Source organism: Eleutherodactylus coqui, unplaced genomic scaffold, assembly GCF_035609145.1.
Source record: "Eleutherodactylus coqui strain aEleCoq1 unplaced genomic scaffold, aEleCoq1.hap1 HAP1_SCAFFOLD_133, whole genome shotgun sequence".
Lineage (NCBI taxonomy): Eukaryota > Metazoa > Chordata > Amphibia > Anura > Eleutherodactylidae > Eleutherodactylus > Eleutherodactylus coqui.
The window spans coordinates 286,655-299,829 of record NW_027102555.1 but is presented as its reverse complement, the minus strand read 5'-3'; the positions used below and the strand labels follow the sequence as shown (position 1 = coordinate 299,829).

Here is a 13,175-nt window from a genome sequence, read left to right as displayed (position 1 = left end):
AACTGGTAGCGGCCAATAGACCGTTAGGGAGGCAACTCAGAATCTCACTTAACTCTACGGCTGCTAAATGGTACGGCGTCTCGTTAGTGCACACCTGGGGTGTAAGGAAATAGTACAAAAAGAATAGGAACAAATATGGCCCCCCGGTGATCGTCTAATGGTTATACATTACAAATCTCACCGTGCTCCACTATGATCAGGGTCATCACTGGGAAGTTCCTTGAGAGGGTTGGGGACGGGGCTTCTGGCGTCTTCTGTCCCAAAGCCTTGCAGGGCGCTGAGACAGTGGGGGCTGTTGTCCTGAGGTTGTGATGTCGTCACTTGGTATATTTGCAGCCTGGAGTGTTTCTTGTCCCTCAGATAGCGGGTGAATGATGTGCTCTTGGCCTTCAGTTTTAAAGGACAGCATAAATGGGAAGCCCCAGCGGTAGCGTATTTGTGCTTTTTGTAGTGCCAGGGTGATGGGGCGCAGTCGTCGCCAGCGCTCAAGGGTAGACGGGGCTAAGTCCACGAATATCATCACTCCTTGCTCTGTGACCGGGAGTGGGGATACACTTCTTGCTGCCACTAGGATCATGTCTCGAGCCTCCGAGTAGTGAAGTTTTAGAATAATGTCCCTAGGTTGGTTTGGGTTGCGAGGTTTGCTGAGGGCTCTATGTAGGGGTCCATTCGGAATAGATTTGGGTCTGCTTGTGGTAGAAGGGCTTGGAAGATATTTAACACGGTTTCTTTAAGTGATATGAAGCGCTCTGGTAATCCTCCAATGTGTAGATTCGCTCTTCTTGACCTGTTTACAAGATCTTCAGGCTTAAGCTGTAATTGTTCGATCATTTCTTGGTTCTCTGTCTTGGTCTGTTGCTTCTATGATTTCGTCACTTTTACTTTCGATCTCGTCCACTCGTTGGTCCGGCTCGTGTGATTGTTTTGAAAATTCGGATATTGCTTCTTGTAGCTCCTTTTTGAATAGCCGTTGGATGTTCTCATATAGTTCTTTAATATCAAGGCTAGAAGGGCTGGAGCTACCTTGGGAGAGGTTGGGTGGGGTTGGAGCCTTATTTTGGGAAGTGGACGGTTGATCTGAATCCTGGTCCTCCATATCTGAAGTTGGTTTCGGGATGGATTGATATAGATTGTGAAGTGGAGCGGGTTTAGGATGTTTCCCGTATTTTGGCATAGTAGGCTGGTTGTAGTGGTAGAAACGATTAGGTCGCTAGATAGGTAGTGGGTTGCGGCTTGAAGGTATCACATGCCACCAGGCGGTTGGGGGTCAATACATTGGCATACGACATATCTGGCTCTCTGACAGAGCGGCCAGTAGGAGGGCGGGGTGGCTGCAGGAGATTTCACTCCTTGCTCCCCCGCCCCTCTCCAGTCACATCATATAGCGGCTGTTCAGTACTGATGACTGCTATTTACACTGAACACTCATCGTTATGCTGCATAAAATCCTGAATGATGAGTGTAAACAGCAGCCGGCCACTACTGAATGGCCTCTATGTTAATTGAATGCACAGGGGCGGGAGAGCGGGGAATGAAATCTCCTGCTACCACCCTGCTGCGAACCAACAATACTTGCTCCTGTGCAGCATGAGAGCGAGTATGTGCGGGGATGAGTGTCGGCATCGTTTGCCCGGCATTCCTCCTGTGTAAATTGGCCTTTAGTTTCCTTTCCTTAGTTTCTCCTCTTCTCCTTGGTTAGGGGGATAATTGGTGTTAGGGGGTCACCAGGCCAGCGTGTTATCTGTGCTATCGATTTCTCATATTCTCCACTGATGCAAGAAGCCCCCTCCGAGGTTCATTCTGGTCCTGAGAGCATCAAGGATGGTTATAAACTTCTACTCCTAAATTCTTCTATCACATTGAGACTTGAAGTTGGATTTTAAGGCCTCAGTCAGACGGGCGATTTTTCGAGCGATTTGCGCATGCGTCCGGCGATTTTATAAAACCATTGCTTTGCAATGGTATCGGACACATGAGCGCTTTTTATGCGCTCGTCCGATAAATTATAGAACAGAAATCGCAGATCGCACCTATCTGCGATCTGCGATTCCTGTTCTCTTCTCTATATGCGCTCAGTGGGGCCGGCGGCAGCAGCGCCAACCCCACTGAGAACATATAGAAGACAAATCATTCTTCTCTGCCACAGCTGTAACAGCTGTGGCAGAGAAGAGCGATGTTTGCCCATTGAATTCAATGGAGCCGGCAATACAGCAGGTTCCACTGAAAGCAATGGGCTGCCGGCGAGCGTGGGATGAATTGTCGGGAAGGGCTTAAATATAGAAGCCCTTCCCTGCAATTCATCCAGAAATGTGTAAAAAAAAAATATATATATATATATATATACTTACCTTGTCCCGGCAGCCGGAGTTCAGCGCGGCCGGCCTGCAGTGGGTGTGTAGGGGGTGTGAGTCAGACCTGCCCCTGATTGGCTCAGCCCTGAGCCAATCAGAGGCAGGTCTCACTCACACCCATTCATGAATTAATGAATGGGTGTGAGTCAGACCTGCCTCTGATTGGCTCAGGCTGAGCCAATCAGGGGCAGCTTTGAGTCACACCCACTGCAGGACGGCCGCGCTGAACTCCGGCTGCCGGGACAAGGTGAGTATATATATATATATTTTTTATTTTAACACTTTTCTGGATGAATTGCAGGGAAGGGCTTATATATTTAACCCCTTCCCGACCATTCATCCCGCGCTCGCCCGCAGTGCATTGCTTTCAATGGAGCCGACTGTATTGCCAGCTCCATTGAATGCAATGCGCTGGACAGCTCAGGCCCGTTTCTAATGAAACGCGGCTAGGAGCAGATTTTCGGGCGATTTTTGGGCATCGGTCACGCGATTTGCGGATGCGCATCCGTCATGCGATCCTCAAATCGCGCGAAAAAACGCCCGTGTGACAAAGGCCTAATATAGTAACTTTCATGTGTTCTTTCTTGTGTCCGTGACTAGAGCAATGCTCAGCCGCGGGTAAGTCGGTCTCTCTGTATGGCAGTGAGACCTCATCATCGCTTTTAGTTTTTGTCCTGTTTCCCCATACAGAGCCCCCCAACAGGACATTTACTGCCCCGGATCAGGTACACAACATCAGATGTGGAACATGTGACTGTCCCCGGGATCTTATAGTCCTGCTGTGTGTTGGGGAGCTGTATCCTGTCGGCGGTCCGTACATGTCAGCAGGTCTTACAGCTCCTTACATTACAGGGATCTTATAGTCCTGCTGTGTGTTGGGGTTATGTATCCTGTCTGCGGTCCGTACATGTCAGCAGGTCTTACAGCTCCTTACATTACAGGGATCTTATAGTCCTGCTGTGTGTTGGGGTTATGTATCCTGTCTGCGGTCCGTACATGTCAGCAGGTCTTACAGCTCCTTACATTACAGGGATCTTATAGTCCTGCTGTGTGTTGGGGATCTGTATCCTGTCCGCAGTCCGTACATGTCAGCAGGTCTTACAGCTCCTTACATTACAGGGATCTTATAGTCCTCCTGTGTGTTGGGGTTATGTATCCTGCCTGCGGTCCGTACATGTCAGCACGTCTTACAGCTCCTTACATTACAGGGATCTTATAGTCCTGCTGTGTGTTGGGGTTATGTATCCTGTCGGCGGTCCGTACATGTCAGCAGGTCTTACAGCTCCTTACATTACAGGGATCTTATAGTCCTGCTGTGTGTTGGGGTTATGTATCCTGTCTGCGGTCCGTACATGTCAGCAGGTCTTACAGCTCCTTACATTACAAGGATCTTATAGTCCTGCTGTGTGTATATATGTATCCTGTCTGCGGTCCGTACATGTCAGCAGGTCTTACAGCTCCTTACATTACAGGGATCTTATAGTCCTGCTGTGTGTTGGGGTTATGTATCCTGTCCGTGGTCTGTACATGTCAGCAGGTCTTATAGCTCCTTACATTACAGGGATCTTATAGTCCTGCTGTGTGTTGGGGTTATGTATCCTGTCTGCGGTCCGTACATGTCAGCAGGTCTTACAGCTCCTTACATTACAGGGATCTTATAGTCCTGCTGTGTGTTGGGGTTATGTATCCTGTCTGCGGTCCGTACATGTCAGCAGGTCTTACCGCTCCTTACATTACAGGGATCTTATAGTCCTGCTGTGTGTATATATGTATCCTGTCTGCGGTCCGTACATGTCAGCAGGTCTTACTGCTCCTTACATTACAGGGATCTTATAGTCCTGCTGTGTGTTGGGGTTATGTATCCTGTCTGCGGTCCGTACATGTCTGCAGGTCTTACAGCTCCTTACATTACAGGGATCTTATAGTCCTGCTGTGTGTTGGGGTTCTGTATCCTGTCTGCGGTCCGTACATGTCAGCAGGTCTTACAGCTCCTTACATTACAGGGATCTTATAGTCCTGCTGTGTGTTGGGGTTGTGTATCCTGTCTGCGGTCCGTACATGTCAGTAGGTCTTACAGCTCCTTACATTACAGGGATCTTATAGTCCTGCTGTGTGTTGGGGTTATGTATCCTGTCTGCGGTCCGTACATGTCTGCAGGTCTTACAGCTCCTTACATTACAGGGATCTTATAGTCCTGCTGTGTGTTGGGGTTCTGTATCCTGTCTGCGGTCCGTACATGTCAGCAGGTCTTACAGCTCCTTACATTACAGGGATCTTATAGTCCTGCTGTGTGTTGGGGTTGTGTATCCTGTCTGCGGTCCGTACATGTCAGTAGGTCTTACAGCTCCTTACATTACAGGGATCTTATAGTCCTGCTGTGTGTTGGGGTTATGTATCCTGTCTGCGGTCCGTACATGTCTGCAGGTCTTACAGCTCCTTACATTACAGGGATCTTATAGTCCTGCTGTGTGTTGGGGTTATGTATCCTGTCCGCAGTCAGTACATGTCAGCAGGTCTTACAGCTCCTTACATTACAGGGATAAGTTCCTTCTTTTGTGTTGGAGGACAATGCACTCCTGATTGTGAGGTTTCTCAGACTTGGAGGTTGCCTGTAACACTGAAGCAGAGGGTCCGGGAATATGGTGGTCAGACGGTCATCCTTGTGTAGGTATGGTCCAGTGTCTTAGTGGTTTTCCTTAGTACCTCTAGCTGTGGATTGTAGGTCACTACTAGGAGATCCACAACTATTTTCTTCCTGACCGCCTGTCAGGCGCACCTTGAGGCCAATGGGGGCACCTCTGATTCCGTGTTACATCTCACAAGGTTCATCCTCACACACAATCGTTTCTCCTTTGGCAAAGAGATATTCCTACAATTCACCAGGACCACCGGGCAGTAAAATGGCACCGCAATATGCCAACCTTATCATGGCAGAACCGGAGAGTGACTTCCTGGCCTCCAACAAACCATTGGCCTACGTCTGCTACATTGATGACATAATCATCTGGACCAACACCGGACAAGAACTAATACAATTCCATGAGAGATTCAATGCAGCCCCCACCATAAGCCTGACATTAAGCTACTCGGATGCAGAAATCCACTTTTTGGACACCAACATAAAATCAATACAGACATCCCTACCGGAAATCAACCTACAAGGAAAACACATTTGTACTCTCTGCTGTTCCTCCCAGCTTTTCTCCCTGGCTGTGCCTATGACTGGCTGGCTTAGTTTCCTTTCATTTTCTGAGTTTCTTCTCTTCTCCTTGTCCCTCTGACTCTCTCCGCTGACAGTTCTGTGCTCTTGAGTACTCACACTTATGTTATTTCCTTCCCACTGCACTGGCTGCTCTGCAATGACTTGCAGAGGTTCTCTCCTTCTCCCCACTCTCAGGCTTCTCCGGACTAGACAGGCTTGGCTCCGCCCACTCCTCTCTGTATACTATCACACTAGCCCAGCCTGCATAAGAATTCTAAACTGCCAATCCCAGGGCCTTTATTTTACTAAACCTGGCTAACCCCTCCCCCAGACTGTTGCTAGGTGACCTGTACTCAGTAGGGACTGAAGAACACTGCAAGTAGACCTCATACAGTGCATAATGGTGAGCATCATGACAACACAACACTTTACATTCAACACTGACATCATCACAGAAGTAATGGAGAACCCAACCCTGGGGTATTACACGGGTAATAATGATACATGGGGGACCCCTCCTACACCTATATACAAGTATTAATGGCAGACTGTTCTTCCATGTATCTCCCTTCTCTTCCCAGGATGCTCTTCTTCATGTTAAAGTGATGGAATCCTCACAATGGCAGATGAGGATTTGGCTCCCTCCGCTGCCTGAGAATGTCACCCGGCCGCACACAGGTATTGGATGTCGTCATCCTCATGGAGCAACGATGGGTGATGGTGGTGACATCAGGGATAAATCCTAGACTGTTAGAGTTGGAAGGGACCTCCCAGGTCTTCAGGTCCTCAGGGTCATTGGGACCTCCAGGGTCATCGGGTCCTCCAGGGTCATCGGGACCTCCAGGGTCATCGGGTCCAACCCCCTGCTCAGTGCAGGGTCACTAAATCATCCCACACAGATGTCTGTCCGGCCTCTGAAGACTTCCATTGGAGGAGAACTCCCCACCTCCTGTGGCAACCTGTTCCACTCATTGATCCCCCTCACTGTCTAATATCTAATCTGTGTCTCCTACCTCTCAGTTTCATCCCATTGCTTCTAGTCTTTCCTTGTGCAGATGAGAATAGGGCTGATCCCTCTGCACTGTGACAGCCCTTCAGATATTTGTAGACAGCTATTAAGTCTCCTCTCAGCCTTCTCTTCTGCTAAACATTCCCAGATCCTTTAACCGTTCCTCATAGGACATGATTTGCAGACCGCTCACCATCTTGGTAACTCTTCTCTGACCTTGATCCAGTTTGTCTATGTCTTGTATAAAGTGGGGTGCCCAGAACTGGACCCAGTATTCCAGATGTGGTCTGACTAAGGAAGAGTAGAGGGGGATAATGACCTCACGTGATCTAGACTCTATGCTTCTCTTAATACATCCCAGAATTGTGTTTGCCTTTTTGGCTGCTGCATCACATTGTTGACTCATGTTCAGTCTATGATCTATTAGTGTACCCAAGTCTTTTTCACATGCGCTGCTGCTTAGACCAATTCCTCCCATTCTGTATGCGCTTTCTTCATTTTTCTTGCCCAGATGTAGGACTTTGCATTTCTCCTTGTTAAATACCATTCTGTTAGTCGCTGACCACAAGAGAGCATGGCACTGCTGAGAGCTGTACTGATGGTCTCCTGTTTACTAGACAGACCACAGCACTACATGATGAGTAGGTTCCTTCACAGCCATGTATCTCATCATCTCTAGTGGCATCCACAGTTGCAGCCACAATTCTGCTCACTCTCAGGTTGTCTCTTCGGAAGCTTTCTCTGCTGTGATGCATTGTGGGAGATGTAGTGTGGCCGAGTTTGAAGGTTTATAGAGTTGTGACTACTTGCAGGTGAGCAGTGACTTTTCCATCCCTCTCCAGCAGGACGTCAGGACGGTGGCAGCAGGGGTCCGCCAGCGCAGGGTCAGGCACAGCAGCTTCGGTGTCTCCTGGCAGCTGGTGCCCCAGGGGACGTGTCAGCGCTGGCGGCAGCACTGGTGCAGTTCCTGTCGGCGGCTCTCCAGGGCTTTGACCGTGAATGGTGGCTGGAGCTGCTGGATGTCCTCCGACTGCTGCGTCCGTTCCGGGAGCATCTGGCGAGCGAGCTTGGACGTCTCCTTCCGTGCCTGGAGCAGCTGAACCGGCAGTATGAGCGCCACCGCTGTCTGCTCAGTCACGTGGACGTCCCCGGAGCCTTACGCGCTGCTTTCCCCCCCGACACCTCTCCGCTGTTCACACTTCCCAGGGACCTGGAGGAGCGCTTCCGGGATCGGCAGACCCCCGTCTACGTCCATCACCTGGTGCACTGTGTGGGGGATGTGGGAGCCATGCTGGCGGCTGTGGAGTCCGCGGGGCGATGTGGCCGCACAGGTCTCATCCGGGCCTTCCAAACAGATCTACCAGTAAGAGTGTGCCCCGCAACGGACCCCGAGACTCCGTCCAGGTGAGGGTATGCGGCTCCTCCATGATCTGAATGTGTGAAAGTGGTGGAGCAGTGAGACTGTGCACCACATGTGTATATGGACTAGTGAGAACATGCACCACGTGTGTATATGGAATAGTGAGACTGTGCACCATGTGTGTATATGGAGCAGTGAGAACATGCACCACATGTGTATATAGAGCAGTGAGACTGTGCACCACGTGTGCATATGGAGCAGTGAGACTGTGCACCACATGTGTATATGGACTAGTGAGAACATGCACCACGTGTGTATATGGAGCAGTGAGATTGTGCGCCACGTGTGTATATGGAGCAGTGAGAACAAGCACCACGTGTGTATATGGAGCAGTGAGAACATGCACCACATGTGTATATAGAGCCGTGAGACTGTGCACCACGTGTGTATATGGAGCAATGAGACTGCAAAATGTGTGTTTCAGAAGTAGTAAGATTGTGCACTGCGTGTATATGGAGCAGTGAGACTGTGCACCACATGTGTATGTGGAGCAGTGAGACTGTGCACCACATGTGTATGTGGAGCAGTGAGACTGTGCACCACATGTGTATGTGGAGCAGTGAGACTGTGCACCATATGGGTATATGGAACAGTGAGACTGTGCACGATGTGTGTATATGGAGCAGTGAGAACATGCACCACATGTGTGTATGGAACAGTGAGACTGTGCGCCGTGTGTATATGGAGCAGTAAGACTGTGCACCGTGTGTATATGGAGAAGTATGACTGTGCACCATGTGTGAATATGAAGCAGTAAGATTGTGCACCATGTGTGTATATGGATCAGTGAGAACATGCACAACATGTGTATATGGAGCAGCGAGACTGTGCAACACATGTGTATATGGAACAGTGAGACTGTGTGCAGCATGTGTGTATATGGAGCAATGAGACTGTGCACCACGTGTGTTTATGCAGCATTAAGACTGTGTGCACCATGTGTGTATATGGAGCAGTGAAAACATGCACCTCATGTCTATATGGAACAGTGAGACTGTGCATGTGTGTATATGGAGCAGTAAGACTGTGCACCATGTGTGTAAATGGAGCAGTAAGACTGTGCACCATGTGTGTATATGGAGCTGTAAGACTGTGCACCATGTGTGTATATGGAGCAGTAAGACTGTGAACCATGTGTATATACAGAGCAGTGAGACTGTGCATCACAGTACATGTGGAGCAGTGAGACTGTCCACATGTTTATTCAGAATGTGCTCCACGTGCGTATGTGAAGCAGTGTGAATTTGCAACACACAAGTATGTGTGTCAGTGAGAAAGCACACCACGTGTGTATAGAGCCGTGAGACTGTGCACCACGTGTGTATATGGAGAAGTGAGACCAAGCACAATGTATGTATATGAAGCAGTAAGATTGTGGACCACATGTGTACATGGAGCAGTGCACACCAAATGTTTATATGGAACAGTGAGACTGTGCACCATGTGTGTGTATGGAGCAGTGAGAACATGCACCACATGTGTATATGTAGCAGTAAGACTGTGCACCATTTGTGTATATGGAGCAGTAAGACTGTGCACCATGTGTGTATATGGAGCAGTGAGACTGTGCACCATGTGTGTATATGGAGCAGTATGACTGTCCTCCACGTGTGTATATGGAGCAGTGAGAACATGCAGCGCATGTGTATATGTAGCAGTAAGACTCTGCACCATGTTTGTATATGAAGCAGTGACACTGTGCGCCATGTGTGAATATGGAGCAGTGAGAACATGCAACACATGTGTATATGGAGCAGTGAGACTGTGCAGCATGTGTGTATATGGAGCAGTGAGACTGTGCACCACGTGTGTATATGGAGCAGTGAGACTGTGCACCACGTGTGTATATGGAGCAGTGAGACTGTGCACAACATGTGTATATGGAGCAGTGAGACAGTGCACCACATGTGTATATGGAGCAGTGAGACTGTGCACCACATGTGTATATGGAGCAGTGAGACTGTGCACCACATGGGTATATGAAACAGTGAGACTGCAGCATGTGTGTAAATAGAGCAGTGAGACTGTGCAGCATGTGTGTATATGGAGCAGTGAGAACATGCAACACATGTGTATATGGAGCAGTGAGACTGTGCAGCATGTGTGTATATGGAGCAGTGAGACTGTGCACCACGTGTGTATATGGAGCAGTGAGACTGTGCACCATGTGTGTATATGGAGCAGTGAGACTGTGCACCACGTGTGTATATGGAGCAGTGAGACAGTGCACCACATGTGTATATGGAGCAGTGAGACTGTGCACCACATGGGTATATGAAACAGTGAGACTGCAGCATGTGTGTAAATGGAGCAGTGAGACTGTGAAGCATGTGTGTGTATATAGAGCAGTGAGAACATACACCGTGCGTGTATATGGAGCAGTGAGACTGTGCAGCATGTGTGTATATGGATCAGTGAAAACATGCAGCATGTGTGTATATGGATCAGTGAAAACATGCACCATGTGTGCATATGGAGCAGTGAGACTGTGCAGCATGTGTGTATATGGATCAGTGAGAACATGCACAGCATGTGTATATGGAGCAGCGAGACTGTGCAACACATGTGTATATGGAGCAGTGAGACTGTGCAGCATGTGTTTATGGAGCAGTGAGACTGTGCGCCATGTGTGTATATGGCAAAAAAAGAAAAGAAATGGCCGCGCTCTTTTAGGACCTAAACACCAGGGTCGGGCTGCAGACATCACTTGCTTCAAACTTTTATTCTTAGTATCCTCTGTGCAACGCGTTTCGTCGTCCACACAACGACTTTCTGAAGCACCAGTGGTGTCTGCAGCCCGTCCCTGGTTTTTAGGTCCAAAAAGAGCGCGGGCATTTCTTTTCTTTTTTGTTATATACGAATACACTTCGAGTGGGTCCTGCCTGCCAGCAGCCAAACGGACACACCAGGGGATTTATAAGCCAACGAGGATGTGGAGGTGCTGGTGACACCTCTCTCTAGGGGTGCTCGCCAGACACCGGGTGAGTCCTATTTTGATTTATTTCTCACGTATTCTAACTCATTTTCAGAGTTAGCATACAGATAGCTTAAAGCTCCAAGCCAGCACAGTTAGCGCCTCCCTGACGCATTTTTTCGTATGAGTGTATATGGAGCAGTGAGACTGCACCATGTGTGTATATGGAGCAGTAAGAACATGCACCTCATGTCTATATGGAACAGTGAGACTGTGCATCATGTGTGTATATGGAGCAGTAAGACTGCACCATGTGTGTAAATGGAGCAGTGAGAACATGCACCGCATGTGTATCTGGAGCAGTGAGACTGTGCTGCATGTGTGTATATGGAGCAGTGAGAACATGCATTGTGTGTATATACAGAGCAGTGAGACTATGCACCACAGTGTATATGGAGCAGTAAGACTGTGCACCACATGTTTATACAGAATGTGCTCCATGTGTGTATGTGGAGCAGTGAGAATGTGCAACACACAAGTATATGTGTCAGTGACAAAGCACACCACATGTATATATGAAGCAGTGAATCCGTGCACCACGTGTGTATATGGAGCAGTGAGAACATTCACCACATGGGTATATGGAAAAGTGAGACTGTGCACCATGTGTGTATATGGAGCAGTGAGACTGTGCACCATGTGTGTATATGGAACAGTGAGACTGTGCACCATGTGTGTATATGAAGCAGTGAGACAGTGCACCACGTGTGTATATGGAGCAGTGAGAACATGCACCACATGGGTATATGGAAAAGTGAGACTGTGCACCATGTGTGTATATGGAGCAGTGAGAACATGCACCACATGGGTATATGGAAAAGTGAGACTGTGCACCATGTGTGTATATGGAGCAGTGAGACTGTGCACCACGTGTGTATATGGAGCAGTGAGACAGTGCACCACATGTGTATATGGAGCAGTGAGACTGTGCACCACATGGGTATATGAAACAGTGAGACTGCAGCATGTGTGTAAATGGAGCAGTGAGACTGTGAAGCATGTGTGTGTATATAGAGCAGTGAGAACATACACCGTGCGTGTATATGGAGCAGTGAGACTGTGCAGCATGTGTGTATATGGATCAGTGAAAACATGCAGCATGTGTGTATATGGATCAGTGAAAACATGCACCATGTGTGCATATGGAGCAGTGAGACTGTGCAGCATGTGTGTATATGGATCAGTGAGAACATGCACAGCATGTGTATATGGAGCAGCGAGACTGTGCAACACATGTGTATATGGAGCAGTGAGACTGTGCAGCATGTGTTTATGGAGCAGTGAGACTGTGCGCCATGTGTGTATATGGCAAAAAAAGAAAAGAAATGGCCGCGCTCTTTTAGGACCTAAACACCAGGGTCGGGCTGCAGACATCACTTGCTTCAAACTTTTATTCTTAGTATCCTCTGTGCAACGCGTTTCGTCGTCCACACAACGACTTTCTGAAGCACCAGTGGTGTCTGCAGCCCGTCCCTGGTTTTTAGGTCCAAAAAGAGCGCGGGCATTTCTTTTCTTTTTTGTTATATACGAATACACTTCGAGTGGGTCCTGCCTGCCAGCAGCCAAACGGACACACCAGGGGATTTATAAGCCAACGAGGATGTGGAGGTGCTGGTGACACCTCTCTCTAGGGGTGCTCGCCAGACACCGGGTGAGTCCTATTTTGATTTATTTCTCACGTATTCTAACTCATTTTCAGAGTTAGCATACAGATAGCTTAAAGCTCCAAGCCAGCACAGTTAGCGCCTCCCTGACGCATTTTTTCGTATGAGTGTATATGGAGCAGTGAGACTGCAACATGTATGTGTATGGAGCAGTAAGACTGTGCACCATGTGTGTATATGGAGCAGTAAGAACATGCACCTCATGTCTATATGGAACAGTGAGACTGTGCATCATGTGTGTATATGGAGCAGTAAGACTGCACCATGTGTGTAAATGGAGCAGTGAGAACATGCACCGCATGTGTATCTGGAGCAGTGAGACTGTGCTGCATGTGTGTATATGGAGCAGTGAGAACATGCATTGTGTGTATATACAGAGCAGTGAGACTATGCACCACAGTGTATATGGAGCAGTAAGACTGTGCACCACATGTTTATACAGAATGTGCTCCATGTGTGTATGTGGAGCAGTGAGAATGTGCAACACACAAGTATATGTGTCAGTGACAAAGCACACCACATGTATATATGAAGCAGTGAATCCGTGCACCACGT

General features: G+C 48.5%; 1 protein-coding gene across 2 annotated transcripts in view; it reads left to right on the top strand.

Moving 5' to 3' along the window:
• DNHD1 (dynein heavy chain domain 1) overlaps window positions 1-13,175 on the top strand; it is a 200,812-nt gene that overhangs the window by 59,106 nt on the left and 128,531 nt on the right. Inside the window, exons 2-3 of one of the 2 annotated variants that reach the window (XM_066588928.1) lie at window positions 6,135-6,231; window positions 7,769-7,966. In XM_066588928.1, coding sequence (XP_066445025.1) covers window positions 7,851-7,966 — 116 coding nt within the window. In that variant the 5' untranslated portion in view covers window positions 6,135-6,231; window positions 7,769-7,850. Of the gene's footprint in view, window positions 1-6,134; window positions 6,232-7,742; window positions 7,967-13,175 lie in introns of those variants that run through there. The other variant, XM_066588927.1, reaches the window with a different exon arrangement.